Genomic DNA, 22,512 nt, shown 5'->3' with positions numbered 1-22,512 from the left:
ACTGATATTGGCTAGACACGGTGATTTTCAGGAGTTCGTATGGCAGGGACATCCCTGTGCGGCGTTAGGCAACAAAACGAGGCTTACGTTTTCATAGTGTGGCGGGTGCTATCGGTAGAGCAAGTCGCAACTGGTGACATAAATCTTCAGTGATCCAATTGTTCCTGTTGTTCGTCCAATAGGATCTGATGCTAGAGATAATGTTGACCGATTATTCTCTGGCTTTGACAGTTGGACGTTTCAATCTCCAAGTTGATTTTCTTGACAAATGCTTTCTGAAATCAGAATACGTAATGCTTTTTTGGTCAAATTGTCTTTTAATATGCACTCTCCTAAAACTTTGGAATGTTACGATCGATTGTCAGCAGCAAAAACAGGATGGACAAATGACTGCCATGACTCTAAACTTTTGTTTCAAATCAGATTTTGTGAGTCTGAGGAATATTGTCATGGTTGGAACTGGTAAAGAGGTAGGCAATATGTTTTAATGTGTCTCGGTATATGAGTTTCAGAAATGGGCTCAGGTTTCTGCAAACGCAAAAACGTAACACTCTTCCCCGTAAAGGTCGTCCTTGGTCAGCAATATAAGTCCACGATAAGGTTTCAAGCCAGAAGAAACAGAACAGAGGAGCAGCTACTATACACTTCTTGCACCACGGTTAACAAATCGACAAACTCAAGCCTGACGTCGCGGTGTTCAGAATGTAGTAACTGGGGAATTTGTTTGTTTGTTGTTCAACGCCAAGCAATATCTGTAAACAATCAAGTGGTTCGTTAGTAATCGAATCAGGATCAGACAATCAGGTGAGCAACAGCATGAGCAATATTGAGATACGATGATATGTCTCAACCAAGTCAGCAAGCCTGAACGCCCGACCCCGTTAGTCACCCCTTGCGACAAGCATTGGTATCTGAAGGCTGATTCTAACCTGGTTCGACGATGGCCTGCTGTAATGTTTTCAGATTCTTATTCACTCGTATGGATAGGTATTAAGGTGTCTGAAGGTGTCTTTACGAACGTCATGCGAACGTCCACGTACGGCAACATGATATATTTGTGGTAGGTCGGTTATGGGGTTGGATCCCTATGACTGCCAGACCGCCACTGCATTTTGTACATGGATGTGTCTCTGAACAGTACTATATAGACAAATGGCGCCAATAGTTTCTCGACGCTCCATCTCTGTCCACACTTTTCCTTTCAAGATGGAAACACTTGTCCCCGCCGATCACGTATTGTAACTGACTATCTTCAGCCGCTAAACATCACCAGAGTTAAACGGAAGCCATGAATCTTGACCTTTTGGCCATCGAACACGTCTGGGAAATGACGGTGAAACGTGTACGCCAACGTCAAAGACCACCATTGCCAAACTGAGTCAGGTGCTGCAAAAATAGTAGACAAGACGCCACCAAATTACCCGAGGGAGATTGATTCGAACCATGCCACGCCGAATAAACAAATGTTTGTCCAATCGTGGGATCATGACCAATTATTGATCAAGTCATCTCAAACGTTCGTGTTCGTTTATTTCACGCCCCTTTCTTGGTTGTTTGCACCCTTCCAATAAACACTAAACGTGTTCTGGTGATTGTAAAAGGGCTTTCATCTTTTATATCCGTCCGTTAAGATTGCTCTTTTTGTATTTCTGTAACCTTCTGTTATTTGTATCCCCATATGTACTTCATTTGGAATGCATACATTTTAGGATTACTAAAGCTATTCCCTTGTATTGTCGATTTGCTTGGGAGTTTTAATGTATTTCTCTTTCAGGGCCCATGGTAAATCATGCAATTATATATGATAAAATCCAGATTCAACTTAAATATCTGGGTTTGTATTCTACTGAACAAATATGCTGTCTTTCTCAGTGAAGCGCGGGTAATACGGCTCAAGACTTAAGTGGATAAAAAGAATTGGAATAGTCGGGGTAATGCATTGCCCGTGACATGATATAATCTTCCTACGTCCCTTCTTTGGTTCACTGGCAATCATTTGGGAATGTCGGTGTTTTCTTTAGTGCTCCCGACACTTTTCGTTGCCTCAGCTGCACAAACTGCAGTGTTATTCTGGTAAATTGATGCTGTGTTGGGGATTCGGTAGTCTGTCTCACAGTCCCTGAACCACATTTTTTTCCCTACTGCCAAGCCCTCTCTGCAGTGCGAAAGCCCACAATAAAGCAAGTCTAGATTTCCTCAGGTTCAGGATCTATGGTCTCCCTGGGGCTCCTTTTCAATTTAAATGGGCTTGTTTGTTACTATCAAAATTATACATATTCAGAGACTAAGCATTAGTCTAGGGATTCGGAATCGACTTCTTTGCGGGAGGGTGCAGTTCCTTAGTAAGACTTTGGTTGAACCTCGGAGGCCTTCAACAATAATGCAAAGGCTTGAATATACGGTATTGTACAATGTATCCACAAAGTTTCGCTTTAAGTTGTCAGCGTTACAGGATCGTTTAGCCACTAATGATAATGATCACAAATACCCATGTAAATATGTTTGATTTGTGTTCTAACGTTTCACTTACACCAGGCTTTCAAAGCTGAAGGATTGTAAAACTAATGCTAAAACGTTTTAAGAAATCCGATTTGTTTTCGAAAGGGCTTAGCCTAGTATTCAGTATCGTTGAAATATTGCAATCCATCGTCATTGACAATACTCTGTCCAATGTTTCAGGTGAGCTTTATATGGTCAGAGATATGTCTGGTGAGTCATGCAAAGTATAAAAGTTAATATTTGCGGATTATATAGGAATACCAGACGTCATATTTCCTATGCACACTGCAGTTTTTAAGGAGAATCGATGTAGACAGACTGGAGTCCATTTCCAACAGAAATACGTCCGACGAGGATAGAACATAATGCTGCAAGGATTAGAGGTGCAATGTATGTCAGTTTTATTTCGGTTTTAGTTGATATATGAAAACAAAACCCCAATCACAACATCCATTAGCCTACATTCCTCAGCGTTATCCATAGTTAAACAACTGGACCATTGACAAAATATCCTCATCAAAATTGATGGTGAAAGAAATACGCCTTACGCCCCATAAAGCTTTCACTGCGCATAGACAGAAAGGGAGCGTTCTACTTAAATATCATACATTCCAGAAGGGAACCTAGATATCATGGAGCTCATGGTTAAAGTGATCTGAGCACCGAAAATTGTGATTGGTGATTCATTCGAGGTGGATGGGTGCGCATTTCGCGTAAGTATAAACTGATTTTCTGAAAAGAATATATTTCAGTATAAATGGTCAAACAAAAGATGACAAAGCATTATTCCATCTGAAGATCAGTATGGCAGCGTGTTTATCCATATACACTGAATGTGAAAATTTCTCTTTGCTTACCAAGATATTATTCAGGAACAGAATCATGTCCAAGGATAGACTTTCTCATGTTGATATTTCACAGAAGCACATGAATACATTCACACACCTGCGAAAAGAAATACCGATGGGTACATGTAGTGCGTTTCTTCTTTACCAAGACCCAAAGTTAAAGCTGTCGTAAACAGACGGGTATAAATATTTTAAAAGAGGCGATTGCTCTAAAATGAGGACAAAGGGGCCCCGTTGCGTATTCATGCCTGCATATGTTATTATAATACTTGCTTAAACGTTAGCATCGGATTGACCAGATGCTGTCTTGTATCACTAACACGTACTATGTGTTTTCTGTGTGGGTTGTGAAGCTGACGTAGGAATAACATGGCAAACAAGGGAACAACGTGGATTTGATGCTGCTGCCAGGACAACCCTTCCTGTTCCATATTATTGTGTGACACTGATGCGATATTGATTTCTATGTGACAATTTTTCAGAGATGCCCTACTGTAGATAGTTGTAGATGAAAATATATTAGCGTGTCTGTGGAACCCACAGACGACCCAGTATATTCAGACAATGATGTATTACTCACAGTAACTCGAAACCTTTCAGTATATCAAACCCAGATACAGTTGCGTTTGAGAAGAATAACCTCAAACGGTGGTATTAGGTACACTTGACAGTTGAATCTGTTTCTTGTACATGTTGCGGATTCACAAAGGTACTTCGGGACGAGAGGATGTTGAAATGGTTAAGGCAATGATGAACGGAGTTGATGGACTTGATTGTTAACTATTTTTCAGCATAATATAACATGATGGTGCAAGACAGTTCTCCATTGCAGAAATGGCATCATTATTATTTAGAAACCAGATTCAACTTTAATATCTTGGTTTGTATTCTGTTGTCTTTAGCGTTAAGTTCTTTCTTCAAGTTTGGAAAGAGACTGATATCTGAGTATGCTGCATCTGATTAATTATGAGGATGCTCAATTTTGTTCAAAGTCATAGTGGTGGATTGCACCCAGTACGACAAAAGGCGTATTATCCTGGTGGTACAACATAGCTGTAAGGAATTTTCCAAGACGTTCACTTTTTATTTTCTCACTCACGTGCATTACCAGATTAGCAGTGGACACAATGATCTGTTTTTCCGGTAGAAGTCCGCCAGTAGGACTATTTTGTACTTGCAGAAAATTGAGACAATTACCGATGATGGAACGGACTTTGCCAACCCCTGAGACAGTTGGTTTTGTTTCTGGCCGATAGTGGAGAACCAAAGAACCATACATTATTACAAATCTGTCAATAAAATAAGCTTGTCAGCTTTCGAACGATCTATATACTCACAAGAGATGGTGAACCAGCACACATCCAGTTAAAATTTGAGAATGTCCTCAACTCTTTTCTAAGTGATGCCTACTGCATTGACTATGTGATATGTGATGCGCCGTTGATGATTCATAAGCAAACAAACTATTATTGTTATACGTAGCAACTGAAGATCTGCCTAATTTTGGATCATCTTGGGGGATCCTTCTTTCTTCACTGAACTTCCACTGCCTCAAGGAAGGAGTGTCGTCATCTTAAGTTGACACCATATGGCTGGCTGTTGGCACCATCACTAAAAGCCAGTGTGGTAGCCGCCACATTTTGACACTGTCATCAACAGCAAACATTTGGTAACTCTGGTTCCTGCAGATGACTGGTTGTGTACTTGGCTCAAAGTATCAAAATATTTTGCTGTTAAAATCTAACAACGAAATGGCAGTGACACACGAAGCAATTATATCACTTAATGTGTGTTATCATGAGAAGGGGTGGTGGGGTAGCCAAGTGGCTAAAGCGTTTGTCACGCCGAAGACCCGGGTTCGATTCCCCACATGGACACAATGCGTGAAGCCCATTTCTGGTGTCCCTCGCCGTGATATTGCTGGAATATTGCTAAAAGCGGAGTAATGTCCGACAATGTCAGCAGAAATTTTTTTTAGGAGTGTCAAAAAAGCAATTTGTGTTGATAGTATAGTGACGAACGATAATTTCGAGGAAAATAATAACCTTATATATTTATATGCCATGTTCAAATTGGGATCAGAACCGTTTCAACATATTATGTTGAAGTATCATGGTGCAGCTGTTTCCTTCGGAGAAGTGTACAATGCACCAAAGAATATCAAGCCATGGCATCGACACACATTTCTTTCTGTCGCCGACACCCCACCCCCCTTTCCAATAAAAAATAAATAAATAATTCCTTAATAAATAAACATACATAAAATAAAATAATACAAAACATAGTTACAAAAAAAGATTAGGGATAAAACTTACAGCGTCGTCCGAAACAGAGAAAAACTATTTCCTAACAGCAAAACTTTTCTGTGTAACTTTAGGATGGACGGATAGCGTAGAGGTACATCTGTGTTTGATTCCACATCAGGGCTGTAATGTGTCTCACCTTCACTGATCCGGCATAATCCTTTGTCAATACTGACGAAAGCATTCGCATTCGCATTCGTGAGTCTGTGGTGTCAGGTAAAACAATGATATTATAACATTAATATGTTTTACTTAGAAAGAACATGCACAGTGAAAACGAGTTCTAAGTACAAAAATCACAGAGCATAATCATATCACATTCTCCCCACGAGGAATTTGTCGCACGTGTAGCGTATATTACATAAACAGCACATTCATAGCAATACGATTTTACAATTGAATCATGGACATAGACGTTAGAAAATAAAAACTCCAATAACTGTTAATAATGTCTATAAACAAGCAATGATTAGATCACATTTGTGTAGGTATATATTTCATGCGTCCTGGTACGTATCTAAACAGATGCAGTAGCATATCGGGCACTTTATGTTAGTCTTTAACAATCACAAAACGGAAAAAGACAATTCAAGATCCCTTCTTGTTCATGATGCCTGTGGTTAAGCTTCAGTAAGCGTAAACTTATTATTGTTTATTCCATGGATTTAACAAGAAACACAACCAACATATTGTCATCTTCAACAAATGTACTTACACAATACTTAATGTGTTTTACAGTGTTAGAGTACATGTACGGACTTATTTACAGTCAAAATAACATTTTGCCCTCCAGTCGGACTGTAGGACCGTAAATGATGGTAAATCTGTGATGAGAGAACTCGGTCCAATGCATCAATCCCGTGACACGGTAACCCTGCCCTGGCCTCTCCTGTCGGTCAGTGTTTGAGCTTTTGAGACTGCACTTATTGTAATCCTCTTTAGCACTCAGAGAGACACCAGACACCAGTCTGCGCCCTAGGTCACTTGACATCACCAACTTTAACAAGCAGAGTAAACTGCAGCTCCTTTGATTTATAGGGATGCTGTTGTTTGCGATTCGAAATCGACTTCTTCACCGTAAGTTTCAATTCCTTAGTCAGACTTTGGTTTCGTCCTTTTCCTTCTCCACGTGTCCGTTCACAGACACCCACAGATTGGGAAGTCTTAGCGACGTCCGAGCAGTGCTGCGAAGGCTTGAATATTCCGTAACGGGCACTTTGAACTGAAACGCACACAATTTTGACATACACAGCAACTTGGTGACTTCCTTTCTAAACATCTTCCCAGTTATCATGTATATGAATATATTAAATGCATAGTGGGTAGTGCCGTATTCCTTAATGATAGTTTGAATCAAATAGTATGTGAAAAAACGATTCCACTGAGGATCCTGTAGCACCTGGGAAACTGGGATCTCAGAGCTCCCGATTGGGAACTCGAAGTACATAGCGTAGACGATTGTGACAGGGAGGGTTGTGATAATCTGATAGAAAGACACAGCCAACAGCATCACGGTTGTTGCAGATGTCTTCTGACCGCGTCCGTGAAGTTTCTGAGTTTCCACTCTGGACAATCTTTTGAGTTCCCGTATCACCAGTATGTTCAGAAACAGAACACTTAGAGGCACAAGAAGGAAGACAAACATCTCGATACTCATGTTCCAAACAATGAGAAAGTTGATAGGTTGCGCTTTTACAAGTTCATCTCTTGGGCCACAGTCGGTTGCATTACCGTCGTAGGAGTAGATGTAACCTTGAATACCACTCATAGACAGTGACAATATAGTTAAACAGGCTATCACAATTTTGGCTCTTTTCGTGGTACAGAACTTTTCCCTTTTAAATGGATGACAAATGGATATGTACCTCTCCACTGTAAATCCAAGCACCAGCAGTGGGGAGAGGTACTGACATGCGATATAAAAGATGGGGTAGATCTCACAGACACCTGGAAAATCCAGAGCATGTACCCGCCATACTGTGTGCAACTCGAACATGACATGAAGACACAAGAAGATAAGATCATCCAAAGCAAGAGCCGCCAAATAGCACCCTGACGAATGACGCATTCTCTTCTGGATCCAAACGATGAATGAAAGCATGTTTCCCGGGAAGCCTATTGCATATATAACGGGCGTTACATATCGGTCCACCCACACCTTCTCCGGAGAGAACCTCTCGTCGAAATCAAGGTCACTGGTTAGTCCGAGATCACTCAGCCGAGTCTCATTTAGCGTCATGTTGTTGTACATGCTGGTCGCAGCCACGCTCCCACAGTCGTGTTCATCTGGAAAAAAGAAGTTATTGATATCAGTACAATATATAAACCTCTTAAAATGTTTTTCAATTCTTTGGCTGCTATGAATAAGGAGGGGAGTGACATGGGGTGAGGTGAGGTGAGGTGAGGTGAAATTGGGTTTAACGTCGTGCTTGAGAAAATGTCGCTCATATGACGACGTGCATGCGTGTGTATGTATATGTGCGGCTGCTTGTACTAGCCCAGACTTAAGCTGGTTTTATAGTGCTAGCCCACTGAGATACCATGCCGCAGTAAAGCATGAATACCCCACTCAGACACATTATACTGACTCCGAGCCGACCAGTCCTTGTTGTACCCATTAATGCCGAGCGCCAGGCAGGGACCAACAAGTACCATATTTTAACGTCTTTTGGTATGACGCGATCGGGAATCGAACCCGCGACCTTCCGCTCTCCGGGCGGACGCTCTAACCACTACACCACGGAGGCTGTCAGTCATATCAGGTATATTAAGTTACGTATCAGCATTATGAGGGCCAAAAGTAGCACAGGTCGTAGATATTGAACCTTGTGAAACCTAGAGCTGGTTCTGTGCCTACAAACAAAGGATTATGATACTGGAACTGCAATGACATGATAATTGGGATACTGTTAGAAGTGGCACTAGCTCTAACGTTCTCACCCGTTTGATAAAACCTGGATCTATCCCATTTAACCAGCTTTCACGGTGAACTACAATCCAAATTGCTTATCCAGTGCAAATATACTGTTTATTACACCATCACATTATGTTTGCTTTGAAGATCGTTTTGCTTCATGTCTTACTGTCTGTCTGTGAAGTACTGATCTAAATCTATGGCATTTACTTAATGAGGATTCACAAATACTCGCAGCGCAGAAGCAGGTCCCCTGCATACATTCGTGCTTAACCTATTTGTTATGTAAACCAAAACCGTTCGCTCATATCAATATTCAATTATCTGTTTATCTGTTTATTCGTTCTTTGGTCATATCTCACTCGGCGTTAGTAAATGTTAATCCCAAGGGATGTCGTTTCTGGGATGTTTAAACATACTCTCTCATCTTAACGACAACGGGTTTTTTCTACTTCGCTGCGCGGTTGTTGATTCCTAACAGCCGTTGGTTCACGTCATACAGCTGAGGACGTCCGTATGCCCCGTAGCTGGGATTACTAAGGTACGACAATCCAGTAGATACGGAGACCCGGGGCCATCTTTTTCAGGAAAACAAGGATGGGTTAAAATTGTCACATATTTCGTACATGGGTACGGTGCTGCAGATAAGATCTGCCCTGGTTTGGTTCGAGGAGCAAAGATACGTGTCATAATCCAAAATATCGAACATCCTGTTGAGGAAGTAGGACCCCAAATAGATCAACCGCATAAAGTTTAGCCTTTCAAAATCGAAAAGAAATAGTATATACCGGTAGTAACGAAAGATTTCCCTAATAAACGTTTAAAAGACGAAATTGATTCATCTGGTAATTTCATCGTGTGAGTGAGCATGGCTTTAGGGCGCTTCATGCATTATTCAGGTACATTTCCGACGGAGGGAACTTGAATCTTGTCTCTTTCCAGTGTGGTGAACGTTTCAACCACTGAACTCCATGACATTGTGTAGAAATGTAAATTCATGCATGAATATGCAATAGATATTAATTTTAAAAGTCTGGTTCACTTAATCCTGGTGTATATGACCAGGAACGTTTCGTTCATCAGTTATCAGTTATAACTCACACAGCTGAGATATATGATATAACTATCCCGAAAGTTTCATTTTATAGTTGCTGTTGTAGCTATTTAGTGGCTATTTAATGAGATTAAAAGTCGAAAACATCGGCTGTTATAAGATTAATTTGAGCGTGATGGTATGTCATCATATGTTTGCACATAAATATTCCAACGCTAAGAAATGGCATGGGCACGATGGCGGCTTTAACGTTGAGTTAACGGTACCTCATCCATACCACGTCTGGGGGTGAGGTGAGGTGAAATTGGGTTTAACGTCGTGCTTGAGAATATTTCGCTCATATGACGACGTGCATGCGTGTGTATGTGTATGTGCGGCTGCTTGTACTAGCCCAGACTGAAGCTGGTTTTATAGTGCTAGCCCACTGAGATACCATGCCGCAGTGAAGCATGAATACCCCACTCAGACACATTATACTGACTCCGAGCCGACCAGTCCTTGTTGTACCCATTAATGCCGAGCGCCAGGCAGGGACCATCAAGTACCAAATTTTAACGTCTTTTGGTATGACGCGGTCGAGGATCGAACCCGCGACCTTCCGCTCTCCGGGCGGACGCTCTAACCACTACACCACGGAGGCGGTCGACCACGTCTGGACACCAGGATGTGCTTTAAACAAAATATCAGGAAATGCAGGGTATCGAACAAGGACTTTGGCGAGATAACCAAAGCTTTACCGAAAAGGTTACCAAAACCACAAACGTATAAAGTTATGTCACCGTACCAACGAGGCTGCTCTTTTGATACAAAGCGCTTCATTGACTACGGGTTATCTTTCTGTATTCATTTCTCTTGTCACTTGGGAGGGGGAACCCTTAATGGCTTCGTCACGCCGAAATATCAAAATCTTGACCATTGTGTTCCAATGTCTACATGACCTAGCGCCTCAGTACCTCTCTGAACTCATCTCAGTGTACACACCGCCGCGACAGCTGAGATCACACCAACAGTTCCTGCTAACAACACCCCCTGTCAATCTCAAGAACCATGGTCACAGATCATTCAGCTATGCTGCTCCTTCACTGTGGAACAGTCTTCCCATAACCATCAAAACAGCAAAATCTCTTGACTTATTCAAATCTTCATTGAAGACCCATCTTTTCAGGAAATATTACGAATGACTTGCACAATTCCTGCAGTTGTTTTTTAGCTGTACACACGGGGCGCCTTGAGCATACACTAGTGTGTGGAAACGGCGCCATACAAATGGACATTATTATTATTATTAAATACCAGGTTCGAATCCCATATGGGTACAACGTGTGAAGCCTACTGTTCTCAGCTTTGATATTACCGGAATATTGCTAAAAGTGGCATGAAACCTGACTCACCCACTCTTATAATATGAATAAAATACGATTCATCTGTAAAATTAATATATCCGCTCCTGTCAGTTTGTAAACGTCTGGGGGGCGGTGGGGTAGCCTAGTGGTTAAAGCGTTGGCTCGTCACGCTGAAGACCCGGGTTCGATTCCCCACATGGGCACAATGTGTTAAGCCCATTTCTGGTGTCCCCGCCGTGATATTGCTCGAATATTGCTAAAAGCGGCGTAAAACTAAACTCAGTCAGTCAGTGTAAACGTCTGGCATCAAGATTTACACTAAAAGTGAAATATATTACCTGCTGCTAGTTCCTCTCACCGAGTGTTGGCAACACATGCTTGATGTGTACTTTACAGGTATTTTGAATGACTGTGATAAATAACATGCTGAGTATTGACTGACATCTTAAATTAAAAAATAACTGTTTCGAGTTTTTAATTTCATGAATGACGCACGTCTGTTGCAGCCTTCAGGCTGTTGTTTGCACGCAAGGTTCACCGAGTGTGTTTGGGGATGAAGGTAAGAATACAGCCATCCATTTACCCATCTGCAGTTAATATCACAGATAATTAGACACATCCATGAACGAGAGAGAAATATCTCCGATTTATGGGGTCGATCATGTGACATGTGAGTGAGCGAGTTTAGTTTTACTCCGCACTCAGCATATCCCAGCTATATCGCGGTGGTCTGTAAATAATCGAGTCTGGACCAGACAATCCAGAGATCAACATCATGAGCATCTATCTACGCAGTTGGGAACCGATGACATTTGTCAACCAGTCAGCTAGCCTGACCACCCGATCCCGTTAGTCGCCTCTTACGACAAGCACGGGGTACTGAAGACCAATTCTAACCCGGATCTTCACGGGTGACATGACTTGGTTACTACATAACGCGATGACAAGGGCTGACTGAAGTGGTTCTTTGTTTCCAGCTTCACACCTATAATGAAGAAACAGGAACACAACTATCGGCTTTCTACGTAGTACCAAACGTGCCTCCAAGAACTGGTTAATGTCATCGAGCTGTTAAGATAATTGAAAATTTTAAGTACAAAAACGTTGGTTTAAATAGCCAGGACGTAACGGTATTATGCTTTAAGTTTTCATTTTGTCTTCAAGAAGCACTGACGAAAATTCACTAAGACAAGCCACGTTTATCTCAAAATTATGACTGTTCTCCCATTTCTCCTTTTAGTTGTTAATAAGTTTGGCTTGGAACCAAGTCCATTAGTTAAATTCTTGGTCTACGAGAATACCGATTGAGAAAGGCAGGGGGGTCTGTGGGCTAAAAACTAAAATACACTCTCGACATTTATGCGTGGAGGCAAGAGAAAGTGAAAAAAAAGCTTTTTCACTTCAGTATGATGATATCCACAGAACGTTAATCTCCGATGCAAAGTGAAGTGATGTATTAATTACCATAACGGATGCCACAGCATGCATAAATTCTTCATCTTTCACTTTCTGGGATGGAAGTTCCAAGAGGCGAGGTTAAATGGTTTTATTTTTAAGCGCATACTGGAAAATATTTTAAAATGCGTTCAATGAGTGTCATGAAATTTGTGAGTGAGTGAGTATGTTTTACGCAGATTTTAATAATATTCCGGCAATATCACGGCGGGGGATGCCAGAAATGGTCCTCACACTTTGTACCCATGTGGAATCGAACCCGGGTCTTCGGCGTGACGAGCGAACGATGAGACCACTAGGCTACCCCACCGCCTCTGTGAGACTAAGTGAGTCTTGCTAAACCAATTTAGCTAACATCTCAGACCGTTAGATCACTTCGGACACATGCCATCGTATCCCAATTGCATAGATCGATGCTCATGATGCTGATCACTGGATTGTCTGGTCCAGACTGGACTATCTACAGACCGCCGCCATATAGCTGGAATATAGCTGCGCACGGCTTTAAACAAACAAACACTTCGGGCTTTAATCCGTCAAGCTGACGCGATGTGATACAACCGGAATACTGTTTAAATCGACGTAAAACCAAAAACTCACTTACTCTTCTTTCAACTACAGACCTAACTTCTTATCATTGGACGTCTATGTGGTGTTTGGTTAGTGAAATATGTGACATGTGAAATCGTATCTTGATGGTCAAGAATGGAATTGTTCTGTCACCAAGGTTGGAATTTCAGGTACGAAGCAGCTAAGTGAATCCAGCAGTAATTAGGGGCGGTAACTTGGTTTATAGTGTGTCGTCGTACCCGGCACTAATAAAATAATATCAATGTACATTGTCTGGTCAAAACTTGCCTATCTAAGAGCCTCCGTCATATATCTAAATTATTGCTGAATGTTGCTTCAAACAAAATACATCATGCCCTACTGCTGAATGTGTGTCTCACATAATAATGGCATGTGCATTCTGACTATGATGAACATGCTCCTTCTGGTTCTGAAGAGATCTTCCTTTGCTCTTGAAAAACATATTATTCATCCTCAATAGACTGCGTTTTTTGGTGACAGACTAAGAAGGAACCCACAATCCAATGATGTAAACTACGCCAGTGTTTAATGGATTTCAGGCAATCTGTGAAACGTTACATCGTAATACATCTTAGGTAAGCTGTCAATATCCGTGCCAACAGAACCAACTGCAAATGGCAATCGTGACACTCCAAGGCTGTAATTGACATCAACAGCCAAGAAAAAATATCGATCTGAACCATAAAAGCACCGCAAATTGATCCCTAAAGGGTGGTGTGGCTTCTCCGATATGCGGGTGCTTATTTAAGGAACACACATTTTATTTATCTCTGCAGGTCACAACTGCTTATTGACAGGGTATAGTATAGATGGTTCAGCGTCAATGGCTAATATATCACCTTTTCTTATTATAAACTGCACATGTTATTGACATTGTATATCCACATGTATTTCATACCCATCAATTTTACTGAATTACTTGTAAATGCAAAATTGATACCGTCCTCATTGTTTGCTCATTTATTGCTGTTTGAAACATATATGGATACCTTTCGCATTGATCGGCGTTCTTAAATTGAATAGTTATATGACATAATAACAACTAGGACATTCATTGATCATACTGATATACATTGTAATCAAATCAGAGAGACAGTGACACAATGAAGTTGGACATACATTGAATAAATCGCAGTGGGGACTAGTGGTTAAAGACCCGGGTTCGATTCCCCAGATGGTTACTATGTGTGAGTCCTATTTTTGTAGTCCCCTGATATCGCTGAAACATCGCTGAAAGTGGCGTAAAACAAACTCACTCATTGAATAAATCATCAAAAGAGCACACCTAATTCGACTTGTTACTACCTTTAAGTTTTTAAAATTAGGGACTTATAATTACTTCACCAATGCATCTTTTAATTTCGAAACGTAAGCAAAGATCGCCAGAACATAATCAACACAACAGATTTGAACTGTCGAGTGTCGAATCCCGATTATTCGCCTTGAGAAGAAGTAAGTTGATACACAAGATCAAATACGTTCTGCACTTCATCATATGAGACCAAGCCATAATTTGCGTGAGAAAGTAGTTCTTTCGTGATTATAGATTACAAGTGATATTCTATCGGGATCGAGGGGGCACCGTGAGAGATGCATGACTACAGCAGAGCAAGGAGTCCAAGCATCTTTAACGCGCAGTACCAACCCACTCACTTCATCAGTGATGGATAAGGAAAGGATCTATGTGAACAGCTCTGGCGTTGTAGCATGTGGCTGTGACAAGGGGAACGGCTCTGTTATACTCGAGAGCTCTATCAGCACACACGTTAAAGAACCTTCAGCTTCTCCATCATAGTTTCAGGAACATTAAGAGCCATTGATATAGTGTGGAGGCGAATGGACAAGCATCTTCTAAAAGACACTTGGTTAACTGTGCGAAAAGGTAGAGTATGCCGAACCTAATATAGTGCACCATCTGTCAATATTTCCTTTCAACTGTACTTGATAAACGATATATGAATATGCTAACACTATTATAGAAAATATATCTGTAACATTTTACAATAAATTGTCAAAGCCCATTTCCATAATCAAATGTATATATGACTCTACCGGTCCGACTACCATAGGTATGTGTCTATGAATTACTGTCAAATAGTGATGATTGAGATGATACAAGATGCTCGTTGAAAGGTTGAGCTATTCTCACCCTCAACCCCCTCAACCACAAACAAACCACTTTCAAACTGATCAGTTTCTTTCAACTAAACCATAAATGCCTGTTTTGAACAAAATAAACGCAAGTACTTTACTTGATATAAACATATACATTAACAATTCTCACTAAAACAACCGATTTGATACTTACCAAGACTTTACAAGTAAATAACCGCACAGTACTCAATACAACAATTGAATCAAGCCGTTATATACAAGAATTGTGATGGCTTTATGTCACTTACTGTTGATGTTTTCTGTTTCCCAGCGAGACACCTGTATGGGTGATCTTATAGGATCTCACAAGCTGGCATTTTCTCCACCGCCATAGCGTCTTCTTTACCTGGAAAAAGATGTTTCCTAATTAAACCAAGCGTAAACTAGAGCTGCAGCCTGTGTAGGGCATCGCTTCGTGAATGAGACACTCCACCAGTAGGCATCAGAGGTCACAATGAGGACCCTCCCTTTACCTTACCTACATACTGAATCGACATGATATAATTCGAGTTTAGCCGCGCAGAAGTAACAGTAAGGCTTATCAAACTGCTTCAGCGAAGCCTTCGTATAAAGACTATGTTTGAGTGTCAAGAATAGCCACGAATGTTAACACAGGCTGTTATGTGCAACCTTCTGTAGGTATAGAAGCTTCAAGCATGCCCTCTTGATTTTAATGAGCCAATTAAACTTGCAGCAAAGGACAGGGTAAGCGGCTGAGGGATTTTGACTTGAATTAAGAGACGGCTGGATGGAGAAATCATATCATTTTCCTTGTTAACGTCGACCTATCACGTGTTATTACGTCTTATTATTATCGCAGTATTTCTACCTGCAACGCCATACGCGACGGGAAGAGCATGAGTCATGGTGAACGTTGTTGTATAGGTGCTTGCGACTGGAGGGAGTGTACCTTTGCTATCAACCTGTCACTCGAACCTCATAGCGCGTATGTTAAGATGACAGGTGATCCGATACTGATACGGGAAGAATGGGTTGCTGTCATTCATATCATATATAACCACATCATAAATCATTAGTCCCATTCTATTTACAACGTGGCTGTAAAATAATTTGCCTGCTATCAATAATACGAAATTGTCTTTATTATCAGTATTTCTTATTCACTCGGGCAATAAATAGTTACATTATTGCTTGTCACGTGTCGAGTTTGAAGACTAATATGCTGTCGTAGAGTGTCAAATCGAACATAATTTGGTGATTAGATTCTCATTTGGCACGTTGTAGTGTTGTTATATGACCTGAAAATTGACGATGCCGTTGTTATGGACATAACTAGATGTTTCAGACACTAGGGTAGCCCAGCGGTTAACGCTGTTTTATCATAATCGAAATACCAGGTTCTGTTCCCCACATGGGTACAACGTGTAAGCGCCGTTTTAGGTTATCAATGCGTAGGTGAGACTGGTGCTTTAAAAATGTGAGTGAGTGTGGTTTTACGCCGCTTTTTTTTGCGATAAACCAGCATTATCACTGCTGGGGACACCAGAAATGAGCTTCACAAATTGAACCCATGTAAGGAATCGAACCCGGGTTTTCTACGTGACGAGCAAATGTTTTAACCATTCGGCTATCCCACCGCCCCTTTTACAAATGTGTGGCTGAAAAAGGGTAAAAGGCGTGTTCGCGATTTTTCCTGAAGTGCCAGCATCCACTGTACTACTGTACTGCTGTACTATGCCGGTTGCACTACACTCATGTCGTTTGTGTTTCTCCCACATATGTACCATAGTTGTACTAACTCCGAACTGAATTGTCCTTGGTTTACCCATAATGCAGTGCTCTAGACTCGGTAACACGTCACATCTTCTAACGTCTTCTGTAGGACGCGATCCAGGATCAAACCATTGAGAATATTGCTGAAGTAGACACATACTTACCAGATACACGTAAAATGACCGTGCTCTAAATATGCCTCGCCTCTTTCGACTACGTGCAAATTCTAATGTAAGAAGCCCTTTCCGTTTACTAGTATATGCAAACCTAATGTAAAAATGCCCCACTCGTTTACACGCAAAAGCTAATGTCAAACCACCTTTACTTTACCTGCAAATTCTAATGCAAGAAGCCCCTCTCGTTTCCATGTAAAAGCTAATGTAAAACCACCTTTCATTTACCTGCAAATTCTAATGTAAAACGCACCTTTCTTTCACATGTAAAATCCTAATAAAAAAGCTCTTTTCGTTTAAATACGAAATCTAATGCAAAACCTCTTGTCGTATACTTGCAAAATCTTACCCAAATGCAAACTCAAATGTAAAAATGACCCTTAGTTTAAATGCGAAATCTTATTAAATCATCTTTCATTTAAACGCAAAAACCACTATGAAAACGTGGACATTTACGTGACATATTTCAATGGTGTGTTTTCAGTGTTTATGACGCACCAGACTTTACAGAATGCCGTTGGGCTTTCAGTGGCAGAGTTTCACCACGTCATAATTTGTGATTTACTTCGTTATAACCGAGATGTGCAGTGAGACGTCAACACGTGAAGACTTGTAACTGATTGACTTGAACGTTATACCCCAGAGATAGCGTAACGCATCTGACACGTACGAAGCGCGAACAAAAAATAAATCACTCCATTATATTAGAACTGACGAGATAAACGAAGACTCCGGATGTTCGTGTTGTAATTTGTTTTTTCTTTGTTCATTTGTTTCTTTTGCTTTTTGCAAAGTAGATTTTGACCTGTCTTTAACAACGATTGTATGCCACTGTTATGAAATCTATCGAACAAAGATACTCTCAGTAATGACACACTATTCTATTTATAGCATTCGCGACTCCCTTGGCCGTCTTCGTGTCAAATAGAGACCTACAAACCGATGGCAGTTGATAACAGTAGAACAGGCCAAATGTAGCGCGTTATGAAAGCACTCTTACACTATCCTGTTCACTACAAACAGATGCAAATGGGTTTTTCTACTCGTTTTGTTCCTTCAAACAAAGAACAATAGAAGACGTAAATTGTTTCATGTTGTGCGTCCATTAACTTAGATTACAGGCATACACAAGGATTACTTCGCATGCCACAACATCGTCAATTTGTTGGTCCTCGAATCAATTTAAGATAATGTTTCATAACTGCGTAACAGCAAATATAGACATATGTTCCTTATAAGATGACTCGTTTCCCGAACCTTACGAATAAATAAACGTAAAACATAGGGAAAAAACCCAAACAAAATAACTTTGATACAATGAAGAAGAATATCTTGACATCACAGTCACTTTATTTGTATGTATGTATGTATGTATGTATGTATGTATGTATGTATGTATGTATGTATGTATGTATGTATGTATGTATGTATGTATGTATGTATGTATGTATGTAATGTATGTATACATGTATGTATGTAATGTATGTATGTATGTATGTATGTAATGTATCTAATGTATGTAATGTATGTATGTATGTATGTATGTATGTATGTATGTATGTATGTATGTATGTATGTATGTATGTATGTATGTATGTATGTATGTATGCGCGTGGTTGTGCGTATGGGAGTATGTACGTATGTGTAAGACGTGGAGCGTACGCATGTGTGTGCGTGCGTGTGTATGTGTGTGAATGTGTGTGGGTGTTCTCTTTATATCCTTGGAAAGTTCATTCAATTGGCAACAAAGCTATCATATTATAATACGCAAATGAACACTTTTGACAAGGCTCCATTAACATCCGAAAAGTCCTAGTTACACATTAATGACAAACATGAGATTTTAACTGAGGCATTTGTAAACTGCCACAAGCAAAAGAGACAGAAACGCAGACCATTCAAATGCCAGATAATTCTATCTTACAAACTTCAACACACAAATCATGCAGGACATTCTATCATTTCAGGAAGTAAAAACGACACAGTATCGCCAGTGCTGAAGTAACCTTTTCAGTGAATAGCGAAACAGCACAATGTGCAATGACATTAATTTGATAACCAACTATAATGGGTAATTATCAGAACCAGCCCCAATTACTCTTTAACATTTAACATTTCTATTACAAAATGTTCAACACCGAGACGAATCAATAATGGAGGCATGTGGTCTTATGGACAAGCAGTTAAGCAACGTTGAGTGCGGGTAATAGTTTGATGGAACATTACTAACAGACTTGTTACTGTTGCTTCTTAAGTAACATTATTTAATGGAATACCAGTATAACCATTTCACGCTGGGGTACGTATATTGGATTCTACACAAAACACTCACGTGATGAGTCGAACCCCGGTCCTTGGCGTCACGAAACAAAGCTGTAACCACTGCACTACGCCAACACCCGATAACTTGGTAACAAGCGCAGGGATGTTTCAAACAGTGATAACAAGCTCAGATGCATCTTCACAGAGTAGAAATAACATCCTTTGTTATCGTGCTATCTGTTGTATTTCTGTATCAACCGAGGTATTTCTGGCACTGAGGCCTGATGTGGCCAGATGGTGATCTTGTGTCGACTCATCATGGTCTTGTAAACTAACATCACGAAGCTATTATGGCTGGGCATCAAGGTTTACACTACCTGTGCCATTCTCCGCGGCTATCCAACCAATCATAACACCACGGGGAGCGGGTGGCCCACTTGAGAGCTGAGCTGCACTATTGTGGCGTTGGAAGCTTTGGCATCAACGGTACGTTTCTCCACATGCCGTTATTGTAGCCTACTGACTGCATTTCAGAGAAACCTGTCTGTGGCCCACATGGGAGAATCGCAGCACCCAGGTTTAGTCTAGCACAACGATGTCATAATTCATAATGCATCTTCATTATTATTGTAACTCAACACAAATGTGTTCATAATGCTGTAATACCTCCTAGATTGATAATGTGTCTTAACACGCTGAGCCAGGCAAGTGATGTAGTACGGAAAACAAGAACTGGATCATTGGTAAACAAATCTGCAGGCACATTTGTTGTTGGTAGAGAAAACGTTTTAGAGACAATTAACGGTACACACTATAATCGCCAGTGCGCATATTACCTAATAGTAGATCGAATAGAATATGTACATATTTCAGAGTCAGTTAGTGAGAAAATTTACGTTTGGTTTGACGCCGCTTTGATCTTGGTGATGAACTTTTATGGAAGGCCAGAAGTGACGTAACTATGATGTTTACAACTTTGTCCGCAAGCTCGGCACAACGACCTGTTGCGCCCTACAAGACAACGCATTCAGAGTTACTGAGGGAGTGGATTTCTACGCCGCAGTAAGAGACATTTCCGCTATATACCGAAGGTCTCTATGCATTCGATTCAGGCAAAGGTAGTTGTTTCATTAAATGGCAAACATTGTCTCAGGGTACGATGACTCATACATGGAACTGTCATTGTACTTGTTAAATCTTTGGTCGGCTATAACAACCGGTATTTGTAGGATATGACATGTGTCAACCAAGCCAGTGAGCCTGACCACCCGATCCCGTTAGTCGCCTGTAACGACAAGCATGGGTTACTAAGAATCAATTCCAACCCGGATCTTCACGGGTATGTTAGATAGTGATTAATAAACATATGCTGATATAATCTGAACCGAACAATCTACTCTGCTTCTGGCAGATATTTATAATGACTATTTAAAGAGTTTCTCATTTTGGTTTTATGACAATATTGTATTATTAATTACATCTATGGACACAGTAGCAACGGACAACATGAGTTGTAGTGTGCTCTCAATACGCAAGTGAATCAGTGCTATATCTGCACAATGACAGAACTGCATACGCAAAAGATGAAATGTACTTTCTCAGCAAATGTCATCTGTGTCGGAAGTGGTTAAGGTTCTGTGCATGTCAGAGAGATGGAGCATCAACAAAATGTGCAATGCATCATGGTACTTGTAAGTCTTTTACGGGTTATCCATAAATAACTGCAGTTCCATTTGGTCTAAGAAGGATTTGCACTTTTAACAGCATGATGTCTGTATGCTTCGGTATGACGTCATTTACACATGTGTCAAGTGAATGTTGTTAAATTCCACGTTTAAAATATATTCTACATTGCGGCACCGTACACAAGATTGGTTGGTTGGTTTGTTGTTTAACGCCGCACTCAGCAATATTCCAGCTATATGGCGGCGGTCTGTAAATAATCGAGTCTGGAACAGATAATCCAGTGATCAACAGCATGTGCATCTATCTACCCAATTGGGATACGATAACATGTGTCAACCAAGTCAGCGTGCCTGACAACCCGGCCCCGTTAGTCGCCTCTTACGACAAGCATGGGTTGCTTAAGACCTACTCTAACTCGGATCTTCACGGGCACAGGTAATCCTGTGTTTACAAGATAAACCAGGGAGAATTCACAAGGAGCATTTTGGCACGATGACAAGTAACAATCTCTATTTTCGTCATATCCAATGTGTGTGATGTGAGATTTATTATGGTTCAAAGGATGTGTGTGGTCATTCACTTAAAGTCATTTTACACGACATAGCGAACTCACAATGAGGCAAACTAATCTCTGGAATGTTTTCATACAAAATGAAATTACAAGGAAATTAACGGTTATGTGAATGAATCCAAACAATGTTCAACGGTTTAAGGCAAAGCTTCAGTTGAACAGACTGAAAACAAACAGTCAACATCTAGGCAAAATTTCTTAAATATTACAGACTGAGTTCTATTCGTCCAATGATAAACTGAGACGTTACCTCTAGTGAGTGAATGAATGAGTGAGTTTGGTTTTGCGCCACTTTAGCAATATTCCAGCAACATCACGGCGGGGTAGAACAGATTGGGCTTCACACATTGTACCCATCTGGGGAATCGAAAACGGGTCTTTGGCGTAACGAGCGAACGCTTTAACCACTAGGTTCCGTCACCGCCCCCGTTACTTCCAAGAAACGGTGCCATGAGCATGATAAATAAGGCATACGCAATTCGTTGTCGCCACGAAACCCTTGACTCTTCAGCAGATGAATATTGATATATTGATCCGAACAATAATGAGAAAGTTCAGAGCATCATATGTCTACTTCTTCACATCCATCACTTTACACGTTTATCACAGATCCAGAGACTCTACGCAAAAACATCGTTATCACACTTAAAACAAACCTAATTTACCCGCATTCTGCATGCGACGCTCAGCAGACTTTCAGTACACTTAAAGTGTTCTTTCCTGTTTCATCCACGAGTTCAGCAACTACTTCACAAGGAGAGAAAGGTGCGTGTGGGCAGACTGCAACTTCTGAATGCCTAATCTCCTTCTGTAAATATTGTTCCATCGTCACGCCAATCAATACCAATAGCCATAAACGACGCGCACTGAGCTCTGAACTATTTAACCAGCCAAAGATGGCAACTACAAATATGATCACCCTTGA

At 40.7% G+C, this 22,512-nt stretch overlaps 1 protein-coding gene across 4 annotated transcripts in view; it reads right to left on the bottom strand.

Moving 5' to 3' along the window:
• Window positions 1-5,883: 5,883 nt before the first annotated feature.
• The window catches only part of LOC124282399 (growth hormone secretagogue receptor type 1-like), a 72,947-nt gene continuing 56,318 nt past the window's right edge, over window positions 5,884-22,512 (bottom strand). For all 4 annotated transcript variants that reach the window (XM_046718378.1, XM_046718377.1, XM_046718380.1 and 1 more), the window contains 2 exons: window positions 15,410-15,507; window positions 5,884-7,936 (listed from right to left, as the gene is read on the bottom strand). In XM_046718378.1, coding sequence (XP_046574334.1) covers window positions 6,747-7,901 — 1,155 coding nt within the window. In that variant the 5' untranslated portion in view covers window positions 7,902-7,936; window positions 15,410-15,507 and the 3' untranslated portion in view covers window positions 5,884-6,746. The remainder of the gene's footprint in view (window positions 7,937-15,409; window positions 15,508-22,512) is intronic.

This window comes from Haliotis rubra, unplaced genomic scaffold (assembly GCF_003918875.1).
Source record: "Haliotis rubra isolate DU_JTF1 unplaced genomic scaffold, ASM391887v1 Scf3, whole genome shotgun sequence".
NCBI classification, from domain to species: Eukaryota; Metazoa; Mollusca; class Gastropoda; order Lepetellida; family Haliotidae; genus Haliotis; species Haliotis rubra.
Note: the sequence above shows the minus strand (reverse complement) of the source record. Positions and strands in the feature narration are given on the sequence as shown.